This window comes from Nicotiana tomentosiformis, chromosome 2 (assembly GCF_000390325.3).
Source record: "Nicotiana tomentosiformis chromosome 2, ASM39032v3, whole genome shotgun sequence".
Taxonomy (NCBI): Eukaryota; Viridiplantae; Streptophyta; class Magnoliopsida; order Solanales; family Solanaceae; genus Nicotiana; species Nicotiana tomentosiformis.
Genome location: NC_090813.1, coordinates 168,476,452 through 168,498,385, shown reverse-complemented (window position 1 = coordinate 168,498,385; position 21,934 = coordinate 168,476,452). Strand labels below are relative to the sequence as shown.

Sequence of the window (21,934 nt, the reverse complement as noted above, 5' to 3'; positions counted from 1 at the left end):
GGGACGTATATGTCACTAAAAAATTCATTAATCCACATAAGCGAAACTTCAATATGGTAAGAGCCTAAGTATATCTTCAGCAGAGTCTCCATGCTTTCGCGCCCCGTTTTCTCTCGAAAACGGATTTCGACATGTGACAACTCTTTTAAATAAGGTATTAAAAGAGAAGAGTCACCACCTAATGGTTTTAAGGTGCGTTAGGGCACCTATTTGCAAATAACTCTATTTTAACTAGTCCGTGTTACCAAAGATCGGGTAAGAGCTCAAATTAACTCGAAAAGAAGGTGTTAGGCACTCTTCGAGGTCCACAATTATGGGTTGCGACCAAAATTAACGCTACGTGGGATTATTAGATTATAATTGTCCTATAAGATAATGTAAGTGAAGGAAGACGACGAGAAGTGTTCAAACAAGCGTAAATAAGATTTCACACGTAAAGAATATGAATTGTATATAAATGATCAGTACAAGTCTTTGGGGGTTACAAAATACAACTTCATTGCCCTAAGTGTAAAGAAAGGCACGAGAAACAAACGTATAAAGGGGGTCCTAAGTTGTTTAGCCTAAAGGATCACCCCGTGTAACAAAAATAATATCTCGTAACTCCCTTTGAGTAGGGGTTACTCATATTATTTAGCAGGCACAGACTATCATCTCCTGCTACCCAATTACTATGTTAAAGTTGCTTACCTAAAACGCTCTAGTTCAATTCTAGGTCGTATCCTATGCGTACCCTTCCCGTCCTATACTTATGGTCCAGAAAGCTTTGGACCTACTATTTGGGTGGTTCTAGACTTTACGTAGGGTGCTCAAAATGATAAAACTAGGCGCATATTCAAAATAGGTAGGACTACACATAAAGACAATGAATGGCTCAAGTTAGCTTCCACACATAAGTAACAAAAGCACGCAGACATATTTCATATTATGCAACATACAGTTTCAGAATCGAGGTGTATTAGAGTCATTTAAGACCTATAGACATGGTTTCTATGTGACCACACAGTTTAAAACATATCATGGGCAGTGTCGTTGTCCAGGTTTTTGAAACTACAGATTATAAGTTATAAAAGCCTATAGACATGATCTCTAAGTGATTTGCACAATGGGGCAGTGAAGCCATTTGAAAACTCATAATTACCCGCGTTTGATCCTATTGGTATGCTTTATAAGCGAGGAGAAATATATTATAGGCAGGTTCCTTAATAGTTGGTATTTGAATGCAGATTTATCATGCTTATTCCTATAGGCATGTTATCTAGGCGGCAGTGTGATAGGAACAACATAAATAGCCAATTAATTGATCAATTAGGGCCCTATATACATGGTATCTAAATGAGTATTAGCAAATACATATATTAATATGACCCTATATGCATGCTATCTAACAATCATATCGCAATTGCACAAGTTGAACAGATAGTCGTTAGTGTCTGATTCCTATAGGAATGTTGTCTAATAGCGCATAGAAGTAGACATGTGAATCAAGTAAAGCATTTAAACTCTTACAAATATGCTTCTGATAATGTGCGAGCATTAGACATGTTGAGTAAGTGAGGTGTTTGAGTTCCTATAAGCATGATTTCTATTAGTGTATGAAAATATGCACGTCAAACAAAGTAGCAAACAAAACAGTGTTGACCCTATAAGCATGTTATCTACCCATTCATGCGAAAATTAAAGTATCCCAGCCCCTTTTTCACTAATTTCCCATCATACAATTTTACAAATTATTACAAGCCCAAATAGACAATTACAGACTCTAAATAGAACAACTGCAGGTCCAATATAAAGTTAATTAACCGAATGATGCTTTCCGGGCCTTCACCCGCCTTAAACTTTGCATACCCAATATTCCCAACTCCCAAGATTACAAGGACAATTAGAGTTCACCTGAACACAATGCCTAGATCCAAAAACACACATGGCCTAAATTCCAGGCCCAACAAATAAATTTACTTACATAATGGATGCCAAATTGAGCCATACATGTAACAAACTACTCCTAGAATTAATTAAACAACTTAAACACTTAATTCCTAAAATTGAGACTAGCTGCAGTTCTAGCCCAAGACACATAACCAAAATCATGCTGAATTGAAAGGCATAAAAGGCACATACAAGGAAGTTTATGCTTGCAATTCTAGAAAAATAAAGTTTAAGAGTGACATGATAGTTAACCACTTCAAATAGAGTTCCAAAACAAAGTATTGTCCAGAACTATTCTGAAGAACTTTAGGCAGGGGATTTGAACATGAAAAGCTAGTAGTGTCATAGACAAGAACAAGTGAGGCACAATCTTAGAATGGGATGTCTACATGAAAGGTGCCTAGCATAGCAGAACAGATTCATAATTGCAACATTTAGTCGAACATGAGGAAGATTTTAACATGTTGAGTACTAACCATAATAGTAGAAGAGTTCAAAAACATGTCACTTTGATTAACAATACATGCATGCATCTAGATTAATCCCAATTGATGTCATGTATTAGAAGAAACTTAACACTAAAGCTTGTTCTAGCAGTCTTAGGCAACACTGAAGAACATATGATTAAACAAATCATGGAGCACTACATCAAAGTTCACCAACAATAGAGGAACATGTTTGGCTAAGCATAATGGAGTAACTTGGGATAGTCAGGGATCAATTTGCAGGGTAACAATACACTACACATAAAGGGTTCAGCAGGAAGAGACTTATTAAAAAAAAATTCTGGGCAGGCAACAATTCCTTAGGAGTATTAATACAAGAATTCAGAGCAGGACATGAATATAGGCAAGCAACAAATATAAGAAACTCGTGTATGTATAAACATAGTAAACTAAGAAGGTTCAAGATTGTCAAAGTTACACATGGTGAGCATATGTCCCAATCTAAGATTTAGGCATGTTCTAGTGTTAGAAAGAGTTCAGAATCACAAACTAGTTTCAAGACAAAGAGGGTTGTAAACGGAGATAACATAGGCTCACAAACAGTTCATGAGCATAAACAAAAGATGAAACTGCGAAGGCCAAAGGACATACCAGTTATTAATTGGCAAACAAGAAGAACAATTTCAGCAATATCTCAATCGTCGGTGGCAAGATGAGCAATAGAACCCAAGAATCTCAGTGCGTCAGAGTTCCCAAGGGATTCATATGAACCCGGGAAATGCTCACATTGAGAAAGGTCCAATAATCGAATTTCGATGGCATTGGCTTTCAGCTGGCCAAACAATTAAGTTTCAGAGTAGTGTAGGATAAGTGAGAGTGAGAGAATAGCAGTAGTTAAAGTTTCTAGGAAAAATGGGGAATGTAGTTTATATAGTAGCAAAATAACACACAGACTAGGAAATACAGTCAAAACATAAATAAGGAAAGAAGAGCATGTAAAAATCGATTCAGAATCAGATTAAGAGAAGAAACCAGGTAAACCCTAATTTGACAGGAATCATAAATTGGCAGGAGATCTCGGCAAATCAGACCCACATAGCCTTGCTACGAACATATACAGACGAAATATCGTCTAGATCATGAAGATTGAAGACGATGGCACTTGATTTGGAAGATTGGTACTTGCCAAAATCAGGCAAGTACTAAGTAATACCATATTTATGCAAGTAACATCGACATAATACATAAAAGGTAAGTAAATCATGGCAAGAATCCATGGATGAGTTGGATTCAGAGAAGAATTGGAGGTGGCGGCTAGGATTTGTGAAGAGAGGAGAAGGTTCGAGAGAGTATAGAGGCGACTGAACGAGGGAATGGTCTCTAGAGTTAGGGTGAGGTGTTATAAGGAGAAGGGAAAGGTTTATTATGGGTTGTTGATCATTTAAGATCAACAAACAAGATCCAAGGGGAAGTGAGGCGGGTTATTCAATGGGTCGCGACCGGGTTTTGAAAGAGGGTCGTTTGGTTTGGGTTTCTGATGGTTAACTGGGGATGGCCAAATGTTTTGGGCTTGTTTTTGGTCCGAAATTAGCCTTGTATGGGGCTATAAATTAAATACACGAAATTTACTAAAATATAAATTATAAAAAATGACTAATAAATAATAAAAATATTATTTATGCAGTGAAATGCTAGAAAACAATAGCTTATCATTATAAAATATAAAATGATATTTTGGCATAAATAATATAATAAACGCAATTATTCATAGAGTATAGGCTATTATTGTAACTAGTGTAGATAAAATAGAGAAAAATACAAATATAATTATGTAAAAATGAGATAAAATATTATAAAATACACGTGGGCATAAAATAATAAATTTGGATGATTAAATCACCCTAAAAATAATTTAAAGGGATAATTAATAAATATTTAAACAAATGCAAGAAAATCAATTTTAAAGCTTTAAAAATTATACAAAATTATAGAAAATGCTTATATAACTCTTGTAAATTGGGTAATAATGCAAAATGATATTTTAAAGTCTACTGATTACTTTAAAATATGAGGGCAAAATTGGGTATCAACAGGCGAAGTATCTCCAAGGGTACTAAGTAAGTCTTATTTACTACCCTTAAGCGGAGCACAAGGCTTTTCTAGACTAATTAAACAATTATAATAAAAGCAATGATCATAATATGAGCAGTTTATTTCATTTAGCAACTAATTTTGAAACTTGAAACAAGTCATAAATTCTGAGTTAAGCACTGAAAGTAAAAATGTCTGAGACTATGTGTTCTGAAAATCATAGCTAACAAATAATAGCACTTGCCAGTGTGGGGATGACTGACTCAATCCCCCGCCCTAGCTACTTTTACACTCGGGAGGTTGACCACTTATCCCATGTACATAAATTTAATAACGTGGAGCACCTGCAAGTGTGGGATAGCTACCCTGGCAGCTAGACTCTCATACTTGGGGAGGTTAGCTATTCTCCGCAAATGCATGTGATCACATATGTCTAATCTGAGCCGAATTTGAATAAATGCAAGCAATGACATAACAACAACAAAATTAAATAAGAGATTAAATAACTTCTGAAATCTAAGTTAACTGAGTTAACAAGCAAGATAATTTAATTCCAGTAATAAAATCTGTACCATGAACTAATGATATAAATTATTATCACTTAAGCGTATCAAGGGATTTCAAAAACAATTTGAACATTTATACTTAAGAACATTCAAGCACTTTTTTATCAAATAATTTTCTTATTAACCATTTTCTTGTCAAGCCCTTGGCTTAGGGAATTGTAAACTCAACTTACATGAATCAACTGCCAAGAATCTCTATCAATAGACTCATATATTCACTTCCCTAAAAAATCTACAATAAACGGTTAACATCATTAACTCAACTAGTATTTTAACTAATCAAGTGGCGGATTACCTAGCTAAGCTAGCAACTACTTCTTCTAAAGAATCATACTTCTTTACATTCCAACAACTCCCTAAAGGTGCCAAAGGCCCTTTCCATCTAGACAAGAATCAGATGCCTAGTATTAGAACCAAGTACGATAAGACAAATTATTTTGTGAGCTAATTATTCGCTTTGTAATGGGTTAGGGAAGTATATATTTCTCCCTACCCCTTTTTTTTTTGGAAGGATAGCTAGTTATCCTTATGTTGTATTTTCAAGGGCATGGACATACCCGTTTTTGTAATCCTCTGTTCTTATGAAATATACAATCCCCAGCATGGGAAATTTAATAATAAAAAAAAACTAGTATTTCAACCTATCCCCCTAAATTTAGGTTTTTCCAGGCCAGAAATGGCTTCACATTTATCCTACCTTTGAACTTCATCATTCTTATGATCTAAAAGTTGTAATACGCCATAAAGTTTCTAACTTTAATGGTAGGGAGTAAAGAATTTATCTGGAATGTTGTCCTCAAAACCCTAGGTCATGTGCTCTTGAAGAGTCCTTTGAATTCTTATTGAAAACTTAGGATTTTAGAAATTTTAGGTATTAAACAATATAATCTAATATTTCTATCTCGAATCCATGGTAGAAGCCTTACCTTAGGTGGATTGGTGAAGTCCTAAGTCGTTATTGCTCTAAGAATAGTTGTGAATCTTTTTTCCCGAGGAGGATTTTATATCCGACGAAATTGTGGGCTTGAAAATTATTGTGCGTGGCACAACCAGTGCACTAGGCAAAATCTGGAATTTTCCCAAGATTCTGTGCGAGGCACAGCCGTGGCACAAGAACTTCGAAAACTTTCTGTTTTTATGGTGCTTTGCTTGTGCGACGCACAAGCCATGGTCCAACCCTGAAAAGTTTTATTTTTTCTAGTTGGAGTATATTCAAGCCATGTTATGATCTGTACTAAGTCTTATATAATTTCAAATGCTCGTTAACATTATCAAATCACTTCGTTAGCATTAAACGAGCTTTAAGTTAGCTAAACAACATATGGGGCATTACAGCTAGTCTACATGTAGTCATCCTTACCTTTTGTTTTTTGGGTTTAACAATGTAAAATCTCCCTATAGTCCTTATTGCCAATAGCATAAAGAGCATTGCTCCTTTTGTCATCCTTACTTGACATGTAATGTTTTAATATGGCTATTATAGACGGTCAATTTTTTTTTTTAAAATTTTAGTTATTATGTTCTAAAGTGTATGATTATTTTATTATTACATGGCATTTAAATACTTCAATTTATTGTTCTTTTTTCAAATGTTAAGCTTTATTAAACTCATTACCGTTCCGATTTTGAGATATTGGAATTTTTCCCTATGTGATATGTCAGGCTTCATCATATCATCTTTACCCCAATTCTTATTTTATTACCCGCATGGTTAATTTTCTTTCATAGTAGCCCATCTTCTTTTAAAGAGATTTTTACACGGGTGATCACCTATTAAATAATAATCCACAAATAGCATCACATTTTGTTTATGCCATAAATAATATATATATATATATATATATATATGTATTTGTTTTTTCAATTTTAGCATAATTAAAAACTTCACAAAATAAAAAATTATAAAGCTACCCACTAAGGATCTTTTTATATCATCATACCGTATTTTACTCTCTCATCTTTATTCCCCTAACGGAGCTTCCTCACACATTTGTATTTACTCTATTATTCATCCAAATCTTTCAATATCTCATATTTTCATTTATATATTATTGGGTTGTATAAATTATAATTTATATTATATACCATATATTTTTCTAATATATTAACTAAGTATATTTTTGTCATGACTCAAAATCACAATCAAGGAGTCGTGACGACGACTAATCCTACTTGCTTGGCAAGCCGATACTTAACAGTAATAGAAGAACAAAAATTAAATTTTTAACAGCAGAATATATCATAAATAAAGAGTAAAAGCTCCAAAATAAACATAATAAGTCTAACACCATTACAACTGTCTAACAACTCCTAATACTGGTGTCACTGATTACATGAATTGTATTGAGTGCTAAATACAAAGTCTGAAATAATTATAACATTGTTCGAATCAAAGAAATAGTAATGAGAAAAATGGGAAGTTGACTTTAAGGCATGCAAATGGGTATGCAATACTACATCGAGTCTCCAAATGGCAATGGTTAAGCCCCTCTCGGAACTCCTCTGGTACCAATGCCTGGATCTGCACAAAAAATGCAGAAGCGTAGTATGAGTACAACCGACCTAACTCAATAAGTATCGAGCCTAAGCTTGACGAAGTAGTCACGAGGCTAAGAGGAGATACCAACTTTATAAACATGTGCAGTTAATGTGTATGTTTACCCTCAAAATCGGATAACGATTGAATTTGTAAGTGGTTTTAAGGATATGCGAATTAGATTGACATAAAACGATAAATTAGATTGCAATTGAAATAAATAATGATAAAGTAAATACAAACCACATGAATTGAACAATCTCAGCCTTGGAAGGTTAATCACCCTTGAGTTGGGCGTACTTCGTTCGGTATCAAGACATTGAAGAATAAGAGATTAAAAAGAATAATAATGTATTGCTTTAGAATGTGTGTTACAATGTGTTCAATGAATTATCAGACCCTCCTTTATATAGTAGAGGAGTCCTACTTTAGGTACAATTCTATAAAAGGTAAAAATCCCTTGATTTGCTGATTGCCGGTTCCTTACTGATACGTGCCGAGGTTCCCGCCGCAACATCTGCCCGGTTACAGATATTTCGGTCTTTTGTTGGTTATGCTAGCAATGTTTCTTAGAGCTCATTCGGGGCTAGGGTCGACTCCGGGGTCTCAGACTCAATGTTCTCGAAGGCAGGTGTCCTGACCCCGGATTCTAGCCCGGTGTGGCTCGGGGCCGATCGTCAGTCTTGCATTGTCATGTTACGAGCCTGTCCTTTCATGTCGTAGGCAAACTCGAACTCGACCGTATACAATGTAAGAGAAGTAACAAGAGAAAATAAGTAATAGCAAAATGAATGCATAAACGAGCATGTTTTCCAAATACAACAACCAAGCCTTTCTCCATAAATCAAGTCCATGAGGAAGAATCAATATCCAAGAGACAACATAAGCCATATCCACAAATTCACATAATAAAAGAAATGTATACAAGATATCATATAAAATAGAACAGAAATACCTGTCGTGCATATATCACTCATCCGCACCGCACGAAAATACCCGTCATGCACCTAATGATTACTTTTATTTTATTTTCTTGATTTCTAAGTATGTTGAACTTAAAATCGAATGGTATGTGCTTCACTCGGATCATTTAATATTATTGTTAATTAAATGGATTGTGGCATATGGGCATGAATCGGGTAACTATTATGTCATAAAAGTTCCATCGGTGTCGGGTGCGAGTGGCGGCCACGTCTCATCCCGTTTTGGGCGCAAAATGTTTAAACGTTTTCCAAATATACACCTCTATCGACTTGCTCCTCGTAAATAGCTAACCTTCATATTGGCGTGAACTCCTTGCCTCGGTATTTCTAAGTGAAATTTTCACTTAGTTCTTTTCCAACATGTCGTCGAAACATATCCATTGTCTGAAATGTAAATAATAGTGCAAACCCATTTTCCGTTTCCAGAACTCTTCTTGTTTTTTTTTTCAATTACTGTAACATACATTAACTATTGGGGACGTGGTACACATAAACAAATAAAGACACAAATATTCGTCTCTTACATATATCAAACCTACAACTCAATGAGACCGTCAAAACTGGATGGTTTAACCAATTAAAAAAAAAAAGGAAACTGAGGATGTGTACGCAACAAGAAGAAGGAAAAGGATTGAATAGAGGAACTCCCGAGCATTTGGCGATCTCAGATGTGTCGATATCAATGGTGACACATCTGAAGATTCATGTAACTCCGGCTTTGAAGAATCATTATTAACTCAGGGTTTCATTCTTTCAACTTTTTGAATAGAATACTTGAGTTCCTTCTGAATGTTCAATCTAGAAGGTGACATGACAATATCTTTCCAAACTGAGCCAGATTGATAAGCTGGATGAGGGTTCTTGTAAAGTTCATATATGGAGTCAGCTCCTTCGTTCAACCTCCCTACAACTTCCACTACATCTATCTCATCAGGCTCCACCAACAATGTCTTGTCTCTATCCTTCCATCCTATCAACTTTTGAATACTCCTTGTTAGTACATATGCAACAAATTATAGAGCAGATGTGATGAAAACTTATTAGTTGTACCTTAGGGGGGCCTTCCAAAGTATTAGTGGAATATAACCTTGCATTATCCACTAGCTGACAGTATGTATTGAATGCTCTAGCAAATCTCTTGTGTGATTTAAGTTGTGAGTTTACCCGAACAGCTCTCCTACACATGATAGCTCTCCTGTAAACAATAGAAACAAACTTAGTGCTAGGAGAATGAGCAGATTTGTCTGTTAATAGTAATTCTTCTCCATTTTCATATCAACAGCACCACGTAAGTTTTCTTGACCACTGTTCCATTTTTCTTTTAGCGGATAATTGTGTTATCCGGGTCAGCCTGTGCGCGCCGAATATGCTTACTACCACAAGACAGGTACCTAGTAACTCTTCCCATCAAAACTTAATTATGCATATGGGAAGAAATTACCTAGCGTTCTTTCGGCGCTTTTTGACAATGATTCACGCATTAGTTAGATCTTTTGCTTACCTTATGCCTCTAACGACGGCTAAATAAGCATCACAGACAACTCCAACCAATTCTATTCTATAAGGTCTTCTCTTTCTAGTTCCATCAGTTTCTTGTTCTTCATCAATCTGTTCCCAGTAGTTTTCAATCGCACTTCCATCGTCCTCTACTTTGTAACCCGGCCCCATGCGGTAGCGGCGCCGGTGAACATTTCTAGCCATGGTTATTGTCTGCACTACAAAGGGTATCCATGACAGCGTGCCATCCATGATCACATCCCTTCCTTCATTGAGTGCTGTTACAAGCAGGGATGATGCTGCATCTGTTGATGACTGATGTACCTGCAAATTGCATGAAATTTACTTCTTAAATAACCAAAAGAATTCAAGAACACAAATATTATAAAAAAGGACCTAAGTCCTCCAAATGTTTTAGATGAAATATTATTTAGAATTGGTCTCCAGTAATTGTTAGCCATCTTATTAAAAGACTCCTTTACTCATAATAATTTATAGAATAGTTTGCAGGAGGTACACATCTTTCTTCTCAATGTGGAATTATGTAGATGGTCAGCCTGCATGTTTGATAACTGCGCTAATGTACTGAATATATCGGCACCATAGCAGTAGTATACCACTTGGACCTAGCTGCCGGCCTAGCTAGTTACCTACGAGACAAGATTTTTCTTCAAATCAACTAGTGAATGCTCTGCAGCAGATATAGCATTTGGATGAATTCACATGATTTTCTCTCCCTATGCCACATTCAACAGGTAGACCGGGCATTAGAACCTCGGATTAGCACAGAGATGCAACTCTTTATGCGTAACTTTTCAAAGGGTTTTGGGGTAATGGGAAGGTGGGGGTGGGGGTTAAGAAGCATATAATAACCAGTTCAGCAGTTTGAAGCATGTCATGATGTCCCCTAGAGCTAAGAGCTTTGTAAATAACATCTGATTCTTTGAAGGCATCTGCTTCTATCACAACAACATTAGCTGCAGCTCCAATCCAGAATGGTCTGCATGCAAATTTTGGCAGTCACTGCATTAGTATCTTTCACATAATGATTTATCACCTCCATTGAAAGAAAACCTCATTAGAATCTTACATACACGTGTGTGTGTGTGTATGTACACTCGCAAATAACGACGTTCTTACTCTTTGAGAATGTCCTTGAGCACGGTGCTTTTCCCCGCACCCATACCACCACCCATAAAGAGGAGGACAGGGCTTCTATCTTTGTGAGCCATAGGGACCATCACATCTGTGCACTTTGAATCATCTGAAGAAACAAGTCCTATCGCTTTCATCTCCTCAACTAAGGTAGTAAGAACTCTTGCAACCTTCAGATTCTTTGTCACCCTTTCAAATCTTTGTTCCCTTTATAACACACAAAAGAACAAGATGAATAATTAGTACTATGTACCAAGTTCAGCAAAAGTAAAGAACGGTATGATTTGATTGGAAGCCACGATGCTAATCTAGTACTGATTTGAAGTACTTTCAGACCACCTAGGGATTACATAAAATTGTATAATATCTTAGCTAAGGAATTCATAAATGTCAATATGTGGAATATTATCCGAAAGCTGACCAGCATCATACCTTACCATAATAACAATAAAGTTAGGGTCATGGACGAGGCAGATGGACACCAAACACATCTGGACTTGTCTATACGAAATCTGTTTTCAATTGACTAGAAATCATAGGGAATTACCAATTACCAATAAAGATATTTGGCATAACAACCTTCTATTTGAAATCTCCGTTTTCATGTGGAGGTGAATTCCCCGTATTGTAACCTCAGAAGTTCGCTTAAACTATCAAAAAAATAAAAATAAAACATTCAACATCTTCTTTACTATATAAAATGACTTTAGCTTAGACTGCTTGGAGTTCTGTTGCAGTAAAGCACGTATCACATCATAAGATTTGTCGACCAGATAGAAATTGCTCAATTGGTTGATATACAAACCAAAAATCTAGTTGATCAATCTATCATAAAAGTTATCCCATCACTAGTATCGAGAAATGCGGAAGGCTTGATTGTAAGCATGGACAGGAAACTGAAAAACCGGATTGGACATTCTATTGACACGTTTAGAACTCATAACACACTTAAGTCGATCATTTAATACCAGCTCTAGAATAGTGTGAAAAGTAAAGGATGGAGAAAATCAAAGCTACTACGGTAACATGGAGAAATCCAGAACATAAAATGAAAGGTGTGACGGTAACAGTAATGGCAGACAACCAGAATGCACAGAGGAGTGCCAAAGGATTCAAGTTCACTGTAAGAGCTAGCGCTACACCTGGTGGCAAAGTAAAAGGCTAAGCAAAGGAACCAAAGCTATGATTCATCAATTATAATCCTACGCACTTCAAATGAAGAAGTATGAAAGAAATAATACATCTGACATACATACTGTTCCAGGGAAGTCAACAAGGTTGCAGATTCTTTGACACTTGTGTTTTGGAAACATTGGGGAATTACCAACAACTTACCTTTGGACTTCTTAGTTTAGATAGGATCTCCTGTCCATCCTTCAGACTGGGAGCATCTAATCCAAATGAGGTATCAAAACAATTGATATATTTTGTAGTGGAATGATAATTACATATTCCAGACACAAGAAAAAAGGAGGTACGATTTCATGACATCCTCATCTAATTAAGTATTTACATTTAGACTATCACAATAAACATGTATGGTTCTACCTAAACCCCTATTAAACCATATGATCCTACAAATAGAATTGTTTGAATTTCTCCCAATTGGCTAAAATTTGGATAAGGCCTAAAATGGAAAATCGTTAATGATGGCCATCAATCTGACTATAGGATGAAAGAGCAAATATTAGGAAATACAGTTAATACCTAGTAGCAGCCATGACAATGTTTTGGAGCTTCTTTTTGGGCTCAAAGTGATCAGCACTCAATACCTGAAAGATAACCAAAAGGAAAGGATTGCAAGTTCGTCAACAACAACTTGAACTTAAAATTTTGTTTTTTGGGGTTATAATTTCTGAAGTATGGATCTATTTCTTCTTATTAACTAGATTTACCTGGCTCATCATATATGGAGCCTGACTCCAATGGAAAGCGAAGTAACTGAGGATGCATCTCTCAAACTCTTCAACAAGTTTTATAAACAGCGAATCAGCATCTGGTTCATTAGAAAAGTAGCTGTACATATCTTCTTCACACCCTTCTGATTTTATTATGTACTCAGTAGCTAGCTTGCACATATGTGGACACTCTCTCCTATCTGCAAATCCCATTTGTCTAGCTGCATATTCATACATATATGTTCAGTTTTAAAATCACCTCGTCGAAAGGCTTAAAGCTGTTAGAAAGAGAACTTTCTTACAAAAATTTGTCATCTTAAACATTTCATGACATTATATAGCGACAAAAGCATGCCATTAAGCGTAAATTTGGACCTTAATGGTTAAAAAGTTTTCAAATATCGAAAATTGTCATTAATTTTGAAACAAACTAAAAAGAAGTGATATAGGAAATAGAACATGTCAAGTACTTAAGTTTGTCTTTAACACGCTTTCATGTGCGACCTGACTGCTTTTTCTTGGGCAAACACGCGAAAATTCAAGTAGACAATGGGTGGACGTGAGGCTTGCTTAGACCTGCTCTAATACAAAGCTAAGTTATGTGACTGCGTCATCTAAACACACTTTTAATTACTTAATTACATCTACAACAATAGATACGATCCTAAATATAATAACACTAACCAAAAAAGGAAGAGAGAAACTTAGAAAACCCAATAAGGGGATCCAAGACTTCTATCGAATAATTACCTACATACAACAACAACAACACAATAAAATTCCACAGGTAAGGGGTCTGGGGAGGGTAGAGTGTATGCAGACCTTACCCCTAGCAGATGGAGTAGAGAGACTATTTTCGATAGACCCTCGGCTCAGAAAAATAAAAAAGACTGAAAAAGATAATATATCAGTATCATCGACAAAAACCATAGAAATAATAACAATATTATGAACCAAAAAATAGTAATAGTTGAAATGCAATAACAATAACCAGTAAAGAAAAATGGGAGAGAATAATTACCTACATAATGGGAAAATTTTTCAAACTTCAGGACCTTTCCGGTACGCGAAACATCAATCCGTGGAATGATCTTCTGGTTTCGGAAATTCTTGAGCCGATAATACACAGCTGCTGAAAGGATTAATCCAATGCAAGATGCTAAAAGGATCTGTGTATAAATAGGCTTTATGTTGAAACAGTAGTACGAAGGAGGAAAAGAAGAAGAAGCAAACATATTAATTCCCATGCAAAAAGGGACAATTACAATGCAGAAATGGCTTTTCAATTGCTTGTGTTAATCGTTCAGGTTGTTTTGGTAATCCGATCACGTGCTAAGATGATCTTGAACTTAGAATAAGCTTCAGTTCTTCTATTTATATCTTTTTTAATTTATCAAATTATTATCCCAGAAAAGGAAAAGGATAATTAGAGGAATCTCTTTTAGGAGAAAAATGTTTCCGAATTGAACGATACACAATGTGCAGATTCCAGTTATTTTGACTAATCTACCCTTTGTCTCTAATTGTCGTCCTCTTTCACCAATTTTTGAAATATAAAAAGGAATTGAAATGAAACCTTTTTTTTGGGAAAATAAATAAACCAAAAGATTGTTTAAAATAGTGAAATAATTTTTGAAAGATAAAAAGTAGACTATACTTAAAAAATGACTAACGAAATAAATTTACATAAATTCAATCACAAAGTCACGAGAGTTTAATTTATAATTCAACTTAGTTGCATGGAAAAATAATCGTAAAAAAACCACTACATTGTTGTTTAAAATTTTGAGAAATGTATGTTTTTAGCCCCTCCCAAAATAATAGCCGACAAAATATATTTTTGTATTTATGTATATTATATATTAAAATATACATACTTTGTATACTTTTTGGCTAACATATGAAATTAGTTTCAGCCAATTTTGTATTTTTTCCTAAATTTATTAATGTTAGAAATTCACAAACTCGAAATGATTGAAACACTAAGAACTACTTGTAGACAATAAATTTGCATCGAGAAAATAAAATCAAGACCGAAAAATATTGCAACAATCGTAGTATTTGATTTCAAATAATATGAGTGTACAATCTCTATGAATCCTCTGATTCTTCTTTCCAATAGTAAATAAATTCAAGGGTATTTGAGCTTGATCTTGAATCTGTAGTTGTTGTCACGAATGATGTTCTTGAATTCAACTAGCACGAACTTTGATTTGAACTCGTACTCCTTAAATCTTGATTTGTTCTTCGTTCTTGAGTTTGAACTTGATTTGTTCTTCGTTCTTGAGCTTGAACTTGAACTTGATTGCTTAAATTTGAACTTGTGGAGGAAGTTGCAGCGTTTGATCCACGAGCTCTTTCTTGTTATAATTTCTGGTGTCTTTTCTAGGTTATGAACACCCTTATTTATAGTTGTGGAAGGGAAGAGTTATGATAAGAACAAACTTTTTTCGACCGATCAAAATGAAGTGCGACAAGGCCGCATTTGATTGGCCAGAATATGTCACGTGCACACGTGGCACGGTTTCATTGGCCTTTTAATTTGTCTTGGTGGTACGATCCTATTGGCTCTTTGTTTGACTTGGCGTGTCACGTCATTTGACACGTGACACCAAATTGGGCCTCTAGGAAGATGACTTATTGTGCCTAATGAAGTGGGCTCATTATTTGTAGCCAACTAAATGGGCTAGCCCAGTCAATATTTGTTGGACTTAGGTAATTAATCCAATTATATTAGGTCATAATATTTATTTGGACTAATATATATTAAATTTTAAATATAATCCAAATAATTATTGGATTTAAATATATATATATATATATATATATATATATAATCCAAATAATTATTAGATTTAAATTCAATAAATTTTAGATGCTTACAAATGCCCCATACTTCAAGATTTGTCAATAGGATCGGCTCTTTGTTTGACTTGGCGTGTCACATCATTTGACACGTGACACCAAACTGGGCCTCTAGGAAGATGACTTATTGTGCCTAATGAAGTGGGCTCATTATTTGTAGCCAACTAAATGGGCTAGCCCAGTCAATATTTGTTGGACTTAGGTAATTAATCCAATTATATTAGGTCATAATATTTATTTGGACTAATATATATTAAATTTTAAATATAATCCAAATAATTATTGGATTTAAATTCAATAAATTTTAGATGCCTACAAATGCTCCATAGTTTAAGATTTGTCAAAGTATTGTCGTAATGACTAGGCTTGAAGTATTAGTAGAACATTGAATTTGGAGTCCAGATCAAATAAAAATTGTTCTCGCAATTCATATTTGTATAGGAATAATACTAAGTTACGTAGGCATAGGATTCTTGGAACTTGAATCCAATATTACCAAGGATTTCATTTTTCCCTCGTAGCATTGGATTCTTAGATTTGATTTGCCTACCATCAGCACCATTTGTATTTTAATTTGCATGGTGTACTCCTAAAAGAATCCCACATGGAAGAAGATGGAATCATATATGTTGATCCCATATGAATCTAACTTGGCAGAGCCATGCTTTTTGAGTTCTATTTGGAATCTAACAATGCCAATTCCCGTTATTAGTCTAATCTCTTTAGATGATTATAACACGCAATCCCACATTGAAATAAACCTTTGAGTAGCAGTCTTTTAAAAGTTATAAATGGCCGCATGTCTTCGGTCAATCAGCATCAATTGGAGTTTGCGACTCGCGAGAAGCATAGTGCCGAGGTATTTTCCTATCTCTTTTTTTTTCCTTTGTGTTTTCTTTGTTGTCCTCTTTTTTAGGTCGAATAAACAAGGACAAGTTCTTATTTAAACGGAAGATCCATGCAAATCGGAGGAGTAATCCTAGGGTGTGATGGGATGGATACTCATTCCTGTTCAAATATCAGAGAGATTACTTTGAAGGTGGTCCGACTATCGGAGAGATTACTCTCAAGGTGGCCCGACTATCAGAGAGATTACTATCAAGGTGACCCGACTATTAGAGAGATTACTCTCAATGTGGCCCGACTATCGGAGATATTACTCTCAAGACGACCTGACTATCGGAAAGATTACTCTCAAGGTGGCCCAACTATCAGAGAGATTACTCTCAATGTGGTCCGACTATCAGAGAGATTACTCTCAAAATGATTCGACTATCGGAGAGACTACTCTCAAAGTGGCCCGACTATCGGAGAGATTACTCTCAAGGTGACCCGACTGTTGGAGAGATTACTCTCAAGGTGACCGATTATCGGAGAGATTACTCTCAATGTGGCCCGACTACCGGAGAGATTACTCTCAAGGTGACCCGATTATCAGAAAGATTACTCTCAAGGTGGCCCGACTATCAGAGAGATTACTCTCAAGGTGTGAAGGGATGGATACTCATCACGACCCGAATATCAGAGAGATTACTTTCAAGGTGGCCCGGATATCAGAGAGACTTATATGTCCACCTTAAGATTGGAAAGTATAGTTCCTTTTAAGGACAAACCCATGAAAAGGCCAGCTTAAGGTGCAAAGGGACTTATATGCCCACCTTAAGATTGGAAAGTTATAGTTTTTTTTATGGACAAACCCACGAAGAGTCCAACTTAAGGTGCAAAGGGAATTAAATGTCCACCTTAAGATTGAAAAATTATAGTTTTTTAAGGACGAACCCATGAAGAGGCCAACTTAAGGTGCAAAGGGACTTAAATGTCCATCTTAAGATTGGAAAATTATAAAGCTTCAACTCGAAGACTTTGTGGACTTGATGACATTGACTTGAACATTTGGAAACTTTGAAGATTTGGCGGACTTTGCAGACTTTAACTTGAAGAGTGGTGGACTTTAAAAATTCAACTTGAAAAACTAGCAGACTTGAAGACTTCAACTTGAAGGTTTGGAGGGCTTAAACAATTCAACTTTAATACTAGCGAATTTGAAGACTTCAACTTGAAGACCGACAAACTTGAAGACTTCAACTTGGAGACTTGGAGGGCTTAAATATTTCAACTTGAAGAGCGGCGAACTTGAAGAGAGGAGAACATGAAGACTTCAACTTGAAGACCGATACACTTTGAAGATTTCAATTTGGAGACTTCAACTTAGAAGGTTTAAATATTTCAACTTAAATAGCAGCAAACTTGAAGATTAGTGGATTTAAAGATATGGCGAACATGAAGACATAGTAAATCCCTGAACTTCAGTGCAAATACTTGGTAGCCTCCTAAAAGACTATAATCGTACCACTGAAGACACAAATATACCATGGAGGATTGCCCTATATAAGTCATATGAGATCTAAAGTTCAACAGAAGAATAATATTTCAGCCTGATTTTTAAGTGTTGGTTGAGTGAATTGCTTCCATTATAATTCATTTGGACAACGATTGGGGCAATATGTATCTTTTGAACTTATGTGACTGAACTTAGAATGAAACTCTAAGCTGCCTACATACCTCGGTGAAGAGGATCAAGTCATACCGTAGTTCAGAATGAGTGAGTTTTTATTTTTTATTTATATCGTAACTTTTGACTAGGCCGCCTCTTTCAAGGTTTTCAACCTAGAAGACATTTTTGTATTTTTATTTATGTCCTAACTTTTGCCTAGGCCGCCTTTTTCGAGGTTTTTAACCTAGCAGGCTCTTTTTTTTTATTGGTGGTGGACCGTACACAGTTTAGACTCATGCGGGCCAGGAGTATAGGAGCATGCAGTTTAGTCTCATGCATCAAGGAGCGTTGCAACTTTAAGGATAATACTTTTTCAAAAACTTGCCATTGATAGGGTCGATTCTCATGTCGTCTGCATCAACCAGCTTGTAAGCCCCACTTGAGTAAGCATATTATACGACATATGGCCCATACCATTTTGAAGTGAACTTCCCTACAGGTTTATGGGAAGTAATAATGGGTCTTCGTACAACAAGGACTTGATCTCCTACTTAAAAGGATCTTGGGTGAACTCTTTTATTGAAAGCACGAGATAATCGAGCTTGGTAACATTCAAGACTCTGTTGAGCTTTCAACCTTTTCTCATCAAGAGCCTCTAACTCTTCTAGTCAAAGTCGAGCATTTTCTTCATCAGTGATCCCTTCTTGAATAGCTAATCGTAATGAAGGTATTTGACGCTCAAGTGGCAAAATGGCTTCGACTCCATAGATAAGTGAATAAGGGGTCGCTTGTGTTGTTGTGCGATGAGTTGTCCTGTATGACCACAAAGCTTCTTCCATACGGTCATGCCAATCTCGTTTGGATTTGGAGAAAACTTTCTTTAACAAGTTGCACAAAGTCTTGTTTAATGCCTCAGCTAGACCATTGGCGGCAACATTGTATATAGAACAGTTACGTTGCCTGAAACCAAAGAGATCACAAATCTTGTTTATCAACCTAGTCGAATGACTTTCCATTACCCATTATTATGTAATGAGGAATTCCAAAGCGATAGATTATGTTTACTCGGATGAAACTTGCAATATTTTCCTTCTTTACCTCATTAAGAGCAACAACTTCAGCCCATTTTGAGAAGTAGTCACTTGCAGCCAAGATGTATAGGTGCCCACCAGAGGACTTTGACAGTAGTCCAATAATATCCAATCCCCAAGCGTCAAACAGCCAGGATGCAACAGTCGGGTGCAACACTTCAGGAGGCCAATGAATAAAATTCTCATGGAATTGGCAAGACTTGCATCATCGAGTGTAGTCCAAGCAATCTTTTACCATCGTTGGCCAATAATATCCCATCCTTTTTATATAGAAGTGGAGCTTTGGTCCAGACTGGTATGACCCACATACCCCAAAATGTGCTTCTTACAAAGCTTGGAGTGCTTAATCTTTCCCTAAGCATCGTAAGAGTACTCCCTCGAATGACCGTCTGTATATAGTATCTTTATAGTAAAGGAAGCGAGGTGCACGACGACGAATTTCAGTCTTTCTCCTCGGAGTTTCTGGAAGTATCCCATAGCTTAAGTAGTCGATAATGGGTTGTCATCATTCTTCTTTATCAGCTTCAGAAACGGCCACAAGATGCTCGAGTTCATTTTCTTCACCTTCACCCTCATTGGCAGATAGTAACTTGCGCTTGATCAGTTAGGGTTAACGATGAAGCTAGGGAATCTAAAGCATTAACCTTCTTGTTTTCTTTCCTTGGCACATATTGAATAGTCACGTCACTGACCCACCCCATTAATGTTTTAGCATAATCATGATATGGGCGTAGTTCAGATTTTTGACCTCGTAACTACCTAAAAGCTGGTTGATCACCAACTAAGAGTCACCAAAGACTTGTAATTGCAACTGCTTCATTTCGACAACCATTTCAAGCCCAAGTATTAATGCTTCATACTCAGCAACGTTGTTAGAGCAGGCTTGCGTCAATGTAAAAGAGTAGGCAGAACGTCACCTTGAGAAGTGACAAATACTACGTCGGTACCAACTCCTCCACCATATGCAGAACCATCAAAGTACATCTTCCATGGAGGTTGAACTTCAATGACCATTGCGTCCTCATTAGGTAGTTCGTTGGTTAGCTCCCAATCATCAGGTATAAGGTGATCTGCCAAGAAGTCTGCTAATGCTTGTCCTTTTATAGCCTTTTGAGGGATGTACACAATTTCAAATTGTTGAAATTGGAGGTACCATCTTGCTAATCGATCACTAAGGATAGGTTTTGACATCACGAACTTGATTGGATTTGCTCTAGAAACAAGACGAACGACATGAGCTTGAAAGTAGTGCTTCAACTTTTGGATTGAGAAGACTAGTTCCAAACATAACTTTTTGATTGGCGAATAATTCAACTCATTTGGTGTCATCATCCTGCTCAAGTAGTAAAGGGAGTTTTCTTTCCCTTCACTATCTTTTTGGGCCAACAGCGCTCCAACAGACCTTTCTTGTGCTGAAATATATAGTATCAATGACTTTCCAGGTATAGGGGCTGCCAAAACTAGAGGCTTCATCAAGTAAGTTTTGATGCTTTCAAAGGCATTGCTACAAGCTTGGTCCCATTTGAAAGGAACGCATTTCTTCATAAGGCGATTGAATGGTTGGCACCTCCCATCTAGGTTTGAGATGAATCTCCTAAGGTATGCTAGCTTTCCTTGCATACTTTTTCAATTCATGAATATCGTGAGGCTCAGGCATTTTCAAAATGGCAACCACTTTGGCTTGATCAATTTCTATCCCTCGATGTCAGACAATGAAACCAAGGAACTTTCCAGAAGTTACTCCAAAGGCACATTTCAATGGATTCATCCTAAGTTGGCACCTCCGGAGCAACTCAAACACCATTCTCAAGTCTTTCAAGTGGTCGCTCTTCTCTCTTGATTTTACCACCAAGTCGTCAACATAGCATTCGACATTCTTGTGGAGAAGATCATCAAAAATATTCTGCATAGCCCTTTTGTAAGTAGCACCAGCGTTCTTCAAGCCAAAAGGCATTACCTTGTAGAAATAAATACCCTTGGGGGTATGGAATGCAGTAAGCTCTTCATCTTTTGGCGCCATGCGAATTTGGTTATAGCCCGATGAACCGTCCATAAATGACATTGCCTCGTACCCAGTAGTAGCATCAATCATTAGCTCTGGAATAGGAAACAAGAATTCATCTTTGGGACACACATTGTTGAGATCTCTGAAGTCAACGCACACCCAAATCTGGCCATTCTTCTTCCTTGCAGGGATAATACTTGAGTCCCATGTTGGGTATTTAACTTCGCGAATAAAGCCAGTTTCAATGAGTTTGTTAACTTCACTTTCGATCAAGGGAACCAAGTCCGACCTAAAGCGCCTTTGGGCTTGCTTAACTGGACGAGCGCCATTCTTGACTGCAAGGTGATGAATTGCTACTTTAGGGTCCAAGCCAGGCAT

General features: G+C 36.4%; 2 protein-coding genes across 3 annotated transcripts; both read right to left on the bottom strand.

Moving 5' to 3' along the window:
- Nucleotides 1-9,012: 9,012 nt before the first annotated feature.
- LOC104089285 (calmodulin calcium-dependent NAD kinase-like) lies at nucleotides 9,013-14,611 on the bottom strand. Of its 2 annotated transcripts, none has more exons than XM_009594137.4 (8): nucleotides 14,123-14,611; nucleotides 13,099-13,322; nucleotides 12,911-12,975; nucleotides 11,189-11,410; nucleotides 10,922-11,048; nucleotides 10,053-10,372; nucleotides 9,602-9,746; nucleotides 9,013-9,528 (listed from the first exon to the last, which is right to left on the bottom strand). In XM_009594137.4, exons 1-8 carry the CDS (start codon nucleotides 14,346-14,348, stop codon nucleotides 9,289-9,291), a joined length of 1,569 nt encoding a protein of 522 aa, XP_009592432.1. In that variant the 5' UTR covers nucleotides 14,349-14,611; the 3' UTR covers nucleotides 9,013-9,288. The 2 variants fall into 2 exon arrangements, with proteins under 2 accessions (XP_009592432.1, XP_009592434.1); XM_009594139.4 differs by having other exon boundaries at nucleotides 14,127-14,609.
- Nucleotides 14,612-19,128: 4,517 nt separating this feature from the next.
- LOC138906056 (uncharacterized) lies at nucleotides 19,129-21,934 on the bottom strand. The gene is made up of 4 exons (XM_070194576.1): nucleotides 21,526-21,934; nucleotides 20,469-20,963; nucleotides 19,470-19,707; nucleotides 19,129-19,420 (listed from the first exon to the last, which is right to left on the bottom strand). The coding sequence occupies exons 1-4, from the start codon at nucleotides 21,932-21,934 to the stop codon at nucleotides 19,129-19,131; spliced, it is 1,434 nt and encodes a 477-aa protein (XP_070050677.1).

What these genes read in the sequence shown, in the direction of transcription:
- LOC104089285 (XM_009594137.4), bottom strand. Translation starts at nt 14,348, where the DNA reads ATGGGAATTAATATGTTTGCTTCTTCTTCTTTTCCTCCTTCGTACTAC. An exon ending in CTCAAGGACATTCTCAAAGA is followed by an intron (nt 11,049 to 11,188) that starts GTAAGAACGTCG and finishes ATTTGCATGCAG; the next exon opens with ACCATTCTGGATTGGAGCTG. An exon ending in CTTTGGAAGGCCCCCCTAAG is followed by an intron (nt 9,529 to 9,601) that starts GTACAACTAATA and finishes AGTATTCAAAAG; the next exon opens with TTGATAGGATGGAAGGATAG.
- LOC138906056 (XM_070194576.1), bottom strand. Translation starts at nt 21,934, where the DNA reads ATGCCTGGCTTGGACCCTAAAGTAGCAATTCATCACCTTGCAGTCAAG. An exon ending in TGCATTCCATACCCCCAAGG is followed by an intron (nt 20,964 to 21,525) that starts GTATTTATTTCT and finishes TATATATTTCAG; the next exon opens with CACAAGAAAGGTCTGTTGGA. An exon ending in AGTATTTGTCACTTCTCAAG is followed by an intron (nt 19,708 to 20,468) that starts GTGACGTTCTGC and finishes GGCCTCCTGAAG; the next exon opens with TGTTGCACCCGACTGTTGCA.